Source organism: Catharus ustulatus, chromosome 17, assembly GCF_009819885.2.
Source record: "Catharus ustulatus isolate bCatUst1 chromosome 17, bCatUst1.pri.v2, whole genome shotgun sequence".
NCBI classification, from domain to species: domain Eukaryota; kingdom Metazoa; phylum Chordata; class Aves; order Passeriformes; family Turdidae; genus Catharus; species Catharus ustulatus.
In genome coordinates, this window is record NC_046237.1 from 4,046,411 (window position 1) to 4,057,083 (window position 10,673).

The following is a 10,673-nucleotide window of genomic DNA, read 5'->3' on the forward strand; positions in this document are numbered from 1 at the left end:
CGCTGCGGGTGCTGCGGGCCAATGGCGAGCGGCGGGGGGCGGGCGCTGCGGGCCCTCAGCGCGGCCGGCGGGAGCGCCCTCAGAGCGGGGCAGGTGCTTGGGCACCGCGAGCTGTGTATGGCTACAGCCGCTGGTTAGAAACCATTTCTGCGCACACACAGAAATTACTGGGCATGACTTGCTAAACTAGTGTAATCCATTCTTATGCTTAATTTAGAAACGCTTTCACTGCCCGAGTAAGTGCAAAACCACGCTCGGTTTCAGACCTGCTGTGAGCAGAGGGCTTCAACTGATACCTGAAACCCTCTGAGGGTCACACTGTCAGTAAAACCTGCTTAGGGCAGGTTTCCAAAAATCTGAGGCAGTGCAGTGACTGATGCTGTTACAGCTGACAGACCCCAAAATAAGGTGCTGGCACTCCTGAATTCCCGATATCCATCACAAAATCCATAATCCTTGGGACAGCCATGAGCTGGTGCAGAGGTAACATCATCCCCTTCACCCCAGCACCACAAACATCCTGCTCTGGGGGGAAAGGAGAAGCTGAGAAAGGAAAGCACATCTGAACTCGTGTTCCTGCAAACCCAAAAAGCCTGGCTTGGAGTTCCAGTGAAAACTGTTTCTGCTTGAGTTCTGCTGAAGTTCTGCTGAAGTTCTAAGCTTTATTGGCTCTGTGTGCTTCAGAGCTGTGGTTCCTGGGGCTGCCCCACAGGGATGTTTTCAGCAGGTTGGGTTTCTGTCTCTGACAGAGCTCCCATTCACGGCTGGGTCTGTCTCGTGTTTCACCGATGTGCTCTGGCTGGGTAAGAAAAGGAGAGAATGATTGCTGCAGTGCAGGAGCTCTGGGGGAGCAGCAGCACCCCTGATTATTGCCATAACCCCGTGCCTCTCTGCAGCCCGTGCTGGGGTCTGGCTCTGCAGCAGCTCCAGCGAGCCCAGAGCGGTCCCTGCAGATCCAGCTGGGCTGGGAGCAGCCTCTGGCTCCAACATTCCCTCATTCTGCTTCCAGAGTGCCTGAGCAGCGTTTGGAAATGAGATTGCAGCCTGGAGTTCCTGCAGACTGTGAGTCACAGTGCTGATGTAGGAAGGGAGCTGCTGATCTGGTTGTCTCTTCTTCCCCCATCACAAAACCCCCCAGGTTCCTGCTGCCACTGTTCTTCTGTTTTTTAAAGAGGGAGAATTACACACTGCACACCAGCTATTTCTCCATGTGGGAGCTTCTAGAACAGATAAAAGGTTCCTGTGTCAGGACTGAGACAGTTATTATAGACGTGGTGCCTCAGTGGGTGATTTGAACCACAATTACTCTCCTGTAGGAGCATTTTAAGTCTCTATCAAATATGCAGCCATGATAACAACACTATGTCAAATATTCACTTCATTCGTGCAGCTCCTGCACAGCCTGGCTCACAACATTCCCCAGCTCTGCTTCGAGCCCTGGCTCTGCTTTGCTATGTCAGTGCTTCACCCTTCCCAATCCCCAGCCTGAAATACAGAAAATTTGAGGAGCTGCAGCTAATAAAAAGAAAAAGAAGTGATCCCTGCAGATCCCTGCTGCACCTGCTGCTTTGGAACCTTTTTTTCCCCATCCTCGTGGTTTTGGGCTGAGGGAGAAGTCCAAATTTTCTTCAATTTTCTTAGGACTTTTCCCAGGAAAAGGCACTGATAGACTTGGGCACCTTGTCCTGATGCTTCCTGCTCACCCAGATCACCTGGGACAATTCCAGCTGTGAATTCCTGCAGCTGCCCTGGAGCTCAAGGCTCAGGTGTGTGCAGGTGTGTGCAGGTGAGCACGGGGGTGCACAGGGTCGCTGGGTGGCCGCGCACACGCGGGTGCCGCCGTGCCGCTGTCGCAGCCGTGTCGCCGCTGTCGCAGCCGTGTCGCTGCTGCTGGCGCTGTGCGCGGCGCTGGCGCTGCTGCCGCTGCGGCCCCGCGCGGCCCCGGCCCAGCCCGTGGCTCCAGGAGAAGAAAGGAAAAAAGTTCTCCAGGTTTAATGGGAATGATGGAAGGGGCTGTTTGAGAAGCCTCAGGCTGAATGGCTGTGCTCATTCCAAACTCCCTCAGAAATCCCTTCATGTTATCTCAGCTCAGCAGCAGGAACCACGGGGAGTTTGCAGGTGGGGCCATGCCTGGATCAGGCTCTGTCCCAGTTTTCTCCAGGGCAAAGGTACCCAGATACCTGCCCAGGGCTCAGCCAGGAGCCACTGAGCCATGGGCAAAGGCCACCCTGCCCAGAGCTGGGAGCTGCTCTGGTGCCCTGCTGGGGATCCAAGCTCAGCCTGCAGCCCCAACACAATCCTCACACTGCTCGGGTCCATGAGTGCCCCGGGGACGACGCGCCCGTGGAGGAGCTGCTGCGCTTCTGCAGCGCCCTGCAGCAGCAGCTGAACGCGGTCACCCGCCCGCGGTGAGCGCTGCCCTGTCCCCAGGCGCACCAGCGGCCGGAGGAGCGGCAGCTGGAGGCGGTGCGCGGGGACAAGCTGGCGCTGGTGCCGGAGATCCTGCGGGACATCGGGCGCCTGGCGCGGGCAGCGGCGGCGGAGCTGGCCCGGATCCTGCGGGACCGAACGGCCCGGGGGGGGGGGGGGCGGCGGGACCCCGGTCGCGTGCCGGTCGCGTGCCGGTCGCGTGCCGGACACGTGCCGGTCGCGTGCCGGTCGCGTGCCGGACACGTGCCGGTCGCGTGCCGGTCGCGTGCCGGTCGCGTGCCGGTCGCGTGCCGGTCGCGTGCCGGTCGCGTGCCGGTCGCGTGCCGGTCGCGTGCCAGACACGTGCCGGTCGCGTGCCGGTCGCGTGCCAGACACGTGCCGGTCGCGTGTCGGTCACGTGCCAGTCGCGTGCCGATCGTGTGCCAGACACGTGCCGGTCGCGTGCCGGTCGCGTGCAGGTCGCGTGCCAGACACGTGCCAGTCGCGTGCCGGTCGCGTGCCAGTCGCGTGCCGGTCGCGTGCCGGACGCGTGCCGGTCGCGTGCCGGTCGCGTGCCAGACACGTGCCGGTCGCGTGCCAGACACGTGCCGGTCGCGTGCCGGTCGCGTGTCGGTCACGTGCCAGTCACGTGCCGGTCGCGTGCCGGTCGCGTGGCGGTCGCGTGCCAGACACGTACCGGTCGCGTGCCGGTCGCGTGCCGGTCGGGTGGGGGTCGCGTGAGGTTCCGTGGGGGCTGCGTGTGGTTGCGGGGGCTCGCGTGGGGTCCCGTGGGGTCGCGTGGGGTCGCGTGGGGTTGCGTGGGGTTGCGTGGGGTCGCGTGGGGGTCGCCTGAGGTCGCGTGGGGTTGCGTGGGGTCGCGTGGGGTCGCGTGGGGGTCGCGTGGGTTTGCGTGGGGTCGCGTGGGGTTGCGTGGGGTCGCGTGGGGTTGCGTGGGGGTCGCGTGGGGGTCGCCTGAGGTCGCGTGGGGTTGCGTGGGGTTGCGTGGGGTTGCGTGGGGGTCGCGTGGGGTTGCGTGGGGGTCCCGTGGGGTCGCGTGGGGTTGCGTGGGGGTCGCGTGGGTTTGCGTGGGGTCGCGTGGGGGTCGCGTGGGGGTCGCGTGGGTTTGCGTGGGGGTCGCGTGGGTTTGCGTGGGGTTGCGTGGGGTTGCGTGGGGTTGCGTGGGGGTCGCGTGGGGGTCGCGTGGGGTCGCGTGGGGGTCGCGTGGGGGTCGCGTGGGGTCGCGTGGGGTCGCGTGGGGGTCCCGTGGGGTTCCGTGAGGTCGGGTCCCGTGTCCCCCTGCAGAACACCGCGGTGCCCGCCCGTGTGTCCCAGTCGCTGCTGCAGACCCACGACTCGGTGGCTGCCAAAAGCTCCGCCCCCCCCGCGAGCAGCCCCGGGCCGGAGCCGTCCCTGCGCTCCCAGCCCGTGCGCAGGGTGGGGATCCGCAAGGCAGCGGGGGAGAACCTGCTCCTGTAACCAACCCTGAATCCCGCCTGCATCCCAACCCTGCATCCCGCCTGCATCCCAACCCTGAATCCCGCCTGCATCCCAGCCCTGAATCCCGCCTGCATCCCAACCCTGAATCCCGCCTGCATCACACCCTGTATCCCTCCTGCATCCCGCCCCGCCAGGTACCGCCCTATAACCAACCCTGCATCCTAACTCTGCATCTGACCCTAAATCCCGCCCCGAATCCCGCCCCGCATCCCGCCCCGCATCCCGCCCCGCATCCCGCCCCATTCCCTCCTTCCGTCCCTCCCCGCATCCCGCACTCCCCGCCCTGCCCGCAGCTCCCCCTGCCCGCTGTCCCCACCCCCGTGTTGTCCCCTGAGCCCCACGAGCCGCTGTCCCCCTGTCCGTGCCCTGTGCCCCTCGGCTGCTGCCACCCCCGTGTGCCCCCCGTGCCCTCTCTGCCGATCCCTGTCCCTGTCCCGGTCCCCGTCCCTGTCCCCTCCTGTCCCCGTCCCTGATATCAGGGAGCTGGATATTGCGCTTAAGTGGCATCCAGCAGCGCACTGGATAATGTGCTTAAATAGAATCCAGCAATACTGGATAACGTGTTTAAATGGAATCCGACAGTGCCAAAAGGGGGCTTTACCTGTACTGGTGTTATCTGTTGCCATATCACAAATACAGATGGTAGAATTTATCACATACTCAAAAGAGTATCGAGAAATGTCTGAAATGTCTCCATTCATACCTAGAATAAGCAGCAATAGTGGAGCATCTAGGAGAGAATTCACCTTTCACAGCAGGTAAACCTGCAGCAATTGTAAATAAAATAATACTGCTGATTCCCTTGGAATGAGAAAGATAAAACTTCAATACTAAAAAAGAAAAACAAACGAACAAAAAAAACCCAACCAACAAAAAACCCCTAAAAACCCAACCAAACAAAAACCCCAGCTGCACAGAAAGTATTTAAAATGCCACGAGATGTCACTGTAATGCAAGGAAATGACAAGTGGTGAGAGCAGTGCAGTGTCTGCTCTGAGGAGCTGGGAGTGAGCAGCGCTGAAGCAGATTTGTAAAACAGCTTTACTGAGAAACCTCCTAAGGACAAAACTTTGCATGAGGAACTTGGAGCATCAGAAGTTTTCTATGAAAACTGAATCCTGGATTGCACTCTCACCATTTGAAGCAGAAATAAAGCCGGTTTGAAGTCGGTGCTTTCCCTCAGCAGTCACATTAGCAAACACAGAGGCGCAGCCTGTCCAGCCTTACTCATTCTTTAGTAGAAGAGAAGTGAGACAGTCCAGAAGTGGATCACACGCTTTCCTTCCTGCAAGCTACACTGAGATTACTTCGGCTCATTTCTCATTCTGTAACATTAGTCTATTTTGTTTGCTTTAGCAGAAGGGAAGTCAGAGAGAAGTTTCATGGAGTTATGCATTAAACAGACCAGAATCAACAGTGAAATTATTTGGCCACAGTCATTTTGGGCACATGTAAAAACACCAGAGAAAATGGAACCAAAACTCTTTAGGGTAGGGTAGCACTATTTACAGGGGCTCTTATTCACCACTGCAGCAGAAATATTTATCCTTATAGTTAATAGAAGACACTGTGCTGGCCAATATATTTTCAATCTTTGGCACTACTGCTGTTGTGTATGAAGGGTCAGAAGTGTTGATACCAAGAGTTTGAATATCAAATGTCAGCTGAAATGCTTGCAGATCTGAGATCACACGCAGAGGAGTTGGGAAATAAGTCAGTACTAATGTTACACTCCTGTTGCCAAATGAATAATCACTTAGACTTGCAGCTTTACCAGCTGTAAAGCACAACTGAGCACTGATGATACACTAAGTGCTGCAGTTACTACTACTGACTACTATGTAGATGTATATTACTGTGATTACAATTTGCAATTTAATTTTTTTCTTTGTAAAATACATACAAATAAACTATGAATTTGAAACTAACTGTAAAAATACCACCTATATTAAAAGTAACACCAACAACCTGTAAGACAAACCTAATAGTTGGATGTTTGTAGAAAAAAACTATCATTTTCTTAAATAATTTACATTTTTAACAACTTAATACAGACATGCCCATGTATTTAAATTGATTTGTAATAGTTAGTACTGATTAAAAAGTAACTGGCAAATATATATTCTTTATTAATTATGTCTGCTAGATAAATGTCTTCATTTTGTTTTAGGAGAAACCTGACAATAATGATAATAATAATAATAATAATAATAATAATTCCAATCTTCAACTCTATCAAGACTGACCCCAGTGGAGCTGCATTTTATGTGGAGGATAAATCAAGGACTGCAAAGGGACACTCTTAACATAGCACAGGGAGATTTTCATGAAACCTGTCAGGGGAAAGAACCGGGTTTGGAAAGAAAGGCTGCAGCAAGGAGAACTGAAAGAAAATAAATAGAACAAATAATAACACAATTTTGAGGCCCAGAAATGAATGTGTTAAGTACAGTCTAGCACAGATTTGGAAAGCGGAATTTGAGGAAGCCTACTTCCAGAACTGGATCTCAATCCTGCAGGTGCTGCAGGCACAGAATTCTGAGGTGAAAGGACAAGAGATTCCATGTAGGAAGTGGCAGCCCGAGCATCTCTGCAGATACATACACTAACCACTGTATTTTTACCAAGTGTTGTTCATTTTTATTCATTGTTGTTTATTGTAACTCAAACCCACCTTACTTTCCAGAGTGTTACTCTGGAAGTGACAACTTGACATTAAGTTTCTTCATGAGCTTTCTTAAGAGTACGACCGTTAACAGAAACAACAGAAAATTGTAAAAAGCTTTTATTTCAATCTTCTGTATTACAATAGCCATAGTTTTATTATTGCTTTTTAAAATTAATTAAGCACTTTGCAATTTTACAACTGCTGAACCTTTTGCATATGTGCTTCATTGATATACTGTGTAATGTACAACCCCTTTTTATTTACATGGATTTCATGTTTCATTAAAAAAACATGCTTGAAAGAACCTTGAAACTGTGGACTACTAGACATTCATTTACTGTATTACAATAATAAATACATGTTTTTAAAAGTGCATTATATGGTGATAATCCTTGTGAAGAATTCCCTTTTACAAAATCCTCTTTATAAGGGAAGTGCTTAATTTGAACACAGTGCAAGCAGTCAAGTTGTCCTGAGAAGAAATAAATGTGGTGTAAATTTACCTTCACAACACGTGCATCTTAGCACTAAATGGCTTAATCCCATTTTTGTCAACCAGAAGCCATTTGATGTTCATTACTGAGTGTGGCAAGAAAACCTAAGTGCAATTATCAGCTCTGCTGTGACAGGTGCCAGTACTGGTGTGAAGGTTTAGCAGCTTAACCCGGACGTGGCTCTGAGCTCCACTGCTCCACTGAGCCAGCAGTGCCAGAGAACTGCCCTGGCAGGAACTGAACTGAGCTTATTCAGCAGTGCAGACCAGCACAGAGAGCAAAAGGAAACTTGGAATCATGCTTCAGTGTTTAGTATTCAAGACCTTGCACATGCCAATACCCTGAGAGGCTGTGGAAGGAAGACAATAGAAGATCAACTCAGACTGCTGAGACATTCATTTCTCCACCCCTCTCACACTGTGCTATATCTGGCATGAACCTTTCTCCTGACAGCATCAGCTTTACAAAATTTGACCTGGTCAAGGGAACACTGAGGTCTGACATTTGCTAGCACATGACAGTCTGTCCTCATTCCTGACTTTGGTTCTCTGAAAGCCAAAGACCAATGGAATGAGGCAGTTTCCTCACTTGAAAGCCCAGCTTTCCTAAATGGGTATCACGACAAAGAAGCAGCATTAAGTTGCCAAATAAATTTTCTTGGGGTTTCTGCACTTCCAGAAATACTCACTAGACTTGTCAGACTAATATATATAATTGGCCAGGGGTTGCTTACAACTGTAATTTTTACCAACAACTTTTGATTTCGATAAATAAGCACCAATCCAAAATAAGATGCCCAAGTAAGTGGCCTGATTTTCACAGCATAGTCCTAAAACACAGCTCTTTAATATCTCCAGCCAGCCAGCTCTGAAAGTCTATGCTACACATATAAAGCTAAACTTTCCATGCAGTAATGATTATGTATGGGAACAATTATGGGCAAGCTTTTACTTAATAAATTTAAGCCTGTTGCAAATCTTAAACCACACTAAAACCACAGAATGAAAATAATAGAGCAAGAAGCACAGGGAGATGGTCTAACAGTGTTCCTGTGCTCTCCCTGCAGCAGAAGGGATTGCATTTATGGGTCTGTGTAAGCAGCAGTTTACCAAATTAAGTGCTTTCAAGTTCCTGCTTGTGTTGCAAAGGCTGCAGTCTTGGGAGTTCAACTGTTTTACAATGGCAAGCAGCTAAATAAAGAAGGCAAAGCCACTTCCGCAGCAGCTCTGGAACACTGGGGAGCAGCAATGATTCAGGGCTCTGGAATGCTATTCCAAGCCTCTGTACCCCACTTCCTGTACTATTTCTTTTCCTTATCTTTATATCATATCCATTTCTTGATCTAATTTTACTAGTAACAGTGATGAAATCATGAGCATTCATACAGTGCTTTGAGACCTTCATTTGCAACCCAAGTCCAAAATTGGTCTTGTTTCCCTTAGTAAAAGCAGGTGCACCAGAAAAAGACAATTTCTGGACCATCACCTTTGAGAAAAACCTATTTGGGCATCACTTGACAAAGGTGAGAATTTCTGCCTTACACACACTTTGGTAACACTCACTCCTGCTGCAAGGATGAGATAAAAGGCACCTTTTGTTTATTTCCCAAAGGAAACAGAGGGGCAGATGGCACATTTTCATGTAAGTTTTGCTCCTAGCAGCATTTAATTTCCAACTCAGATATTAAAGGAAATATTTAATGTGGTTACACCCTTAATAACATATGTATATAAATACAAGTACTCCCTAGAGTGTCTGTCATCCAAATTATGCATAAATGGAATAGCACCCTGACTTGGTGAAGTAATATAAACAAAATTAGAAACAAGATCAGTAAAGCCACACTGTGTACTTAGAAAACAAACAGTAGAAAAAGGTAAGAGAGATCAGTTAGAAAGATTCTATGCAGCCAAGAGTATCACTAGCAACAAGAAATGTGTTGTTCTGCTCTCTGCTAGCCTCACAGCATTCCTGGGAACCATTCTGCAATGACTCATGTACTCAAAAAACCCACATGGCCTTTCTAGGATTGTATCTCACTACACATTTTGGCCATTTTAACTTTCCCAGGGTTTAGAGCAGTTGATACAGGTTTGTCCCAGCCCTGGGACACTCGGCCAGGTTTGGCAGGTTTCAAAAAGAAGCCTGTTGCCATAGGAGTAGAGGGCCATGCCAAGGGACAGAGGGCCACCTCTGACACGCTGCTCAGCACCACTGCTTTGTTCAGATGAAATGGATCCAGCTCTCCTCACATTCCCTCGGCAGCTTCAGGGGGTGAGTCCGGCAGCGCAGGGTGTAGTTCTTGCCTCTGTTGTTATCCCAGTACTCCTGGCCGTTGACTTGGTACCTTGCTGCAAACTGGACAAGAGTGCTCAGCTGAAGGAGGAAAGGAGGCACAGGAAGAAAGAAAGTGAACACATCAACCTGCTCCTGCTCGTTTTTGGCTGGGATGCTGCAGTGCCAACGAGCACACACCTCATGGATGCTTTCCCACTGGTTGAAGGTGTAACGCACGGACACCTGCTTCTCAAAAGCAATGTTCCGAACCTGGATGGTGCCACTGAGCCCCAGATCTGAGCTGGTCACCCGTTCCAGACACACCTGCTGCTCCTGGAGTCGGGATGAGAAATCCAGACAGTCTGCAGGCTGCTGGAAGTCAGGGACCAAGCACTGCATAGTAAACTCCAAGTTCAAGTTGCTGTACCAGAGGTCTGAGTTTATGGAGAGCCTGGAAAGGACATGCAAAGGGATGGATGGGTCCTCCCCAGTCTGGAAAACTTTCACTTGAGTCAGCTCCAAGCCTAAAGCATCAGCAAACCTGACCCGGTTCATGCGGCTCTGGCAGCCGGGCTCCTGACACTGCACTGCTGCTCTCATCCTCCTCTCGGGTGATGTGGGCAGGGACCTCGCCCGGCGGCGGATGATGGGCCGCAGGGCTGGGTCACAGCTGCTCGCATGGTTATTTGGCTGGGGGCTCTCCTTGGCTGGGGCACTGCTCTGGAAAGTCTTGTTGCTACTTGTATGGACTGCTGGGGGCTGCTGCTGTCCTCGTCGCACTGCTCCTTCGGCCTTCAACATGTTCTCATAGAGGTCTGAGAGGTAGCTGGGATTCCTCCGAGGAGCACGCACTTCCATCCTGAACTGGAGACAGAAAATCAGCGTTAACACTGCAGGTAGCAATGAGCACCGCCGCTCTGAAGCACTTAATTTGGGAATGGCAGCCACAGTAAGGACTGAGGTTATTGCACTGGATGCAGCAAGGATCACCCGGAACGAAGGGCAGAAGCCGGCAGCTCTCTCGGCAGCGGGCAGAGAGCCAGCAGGAGGGCGTTGTGCGGGAAGCCGGGACTCACTGCCCGATGAACTCGAGATCGCTGTGCTGGCTGGCGTCCCCCAGGCTGGAAAGGGACTCCAGGCTATCACCGCTGATACTGGAGGAGCTCACGCCCAGGCTGGAGAGCGACTGGAGGCTGTCGTGCTGGATGAAGGACTCCAGGCTGTCGGAGAGGTCGCTGGCGGCGCGGTGCGCGCAGCAGCCCCGCGCTCCGGAGCGCCGGCCCAGGGCGGCCTGCAGGCTGTCCTCGCTGGCCCCGGCCGAGCCCGCG

The 10,673-nt window shown here is 52.0% G+C and overlaps 1 protein-coding gene across 1 annotated transcript; it reads right to left on the reverse strand.

The window, feature by feature from the left end:
- Positions 1 to 6,677: 6,677 nt before the first annotated feature.
- PPP1R3D (protein phosphatase 1 regulatory subunit 3D) lies at positions 6,678 to 10,498 on the reverse strand. Its single transcript, XM_033074862.2, has one exon. The coding sequence runs from the start codon at positions 10,201 to 10,203 to the stop codon at positions 9,292 to 9,294; it is 912 nt and encodes a 303-aa protein (XP_032930753.1). The 5' UTR covers positions 10,204 to 10,498; the 3' UTR covers positions 6,678 to 9,291.
- Between the last annotated feature and the right edge of the window lie 175 nt (positions 10,499 to 10,673).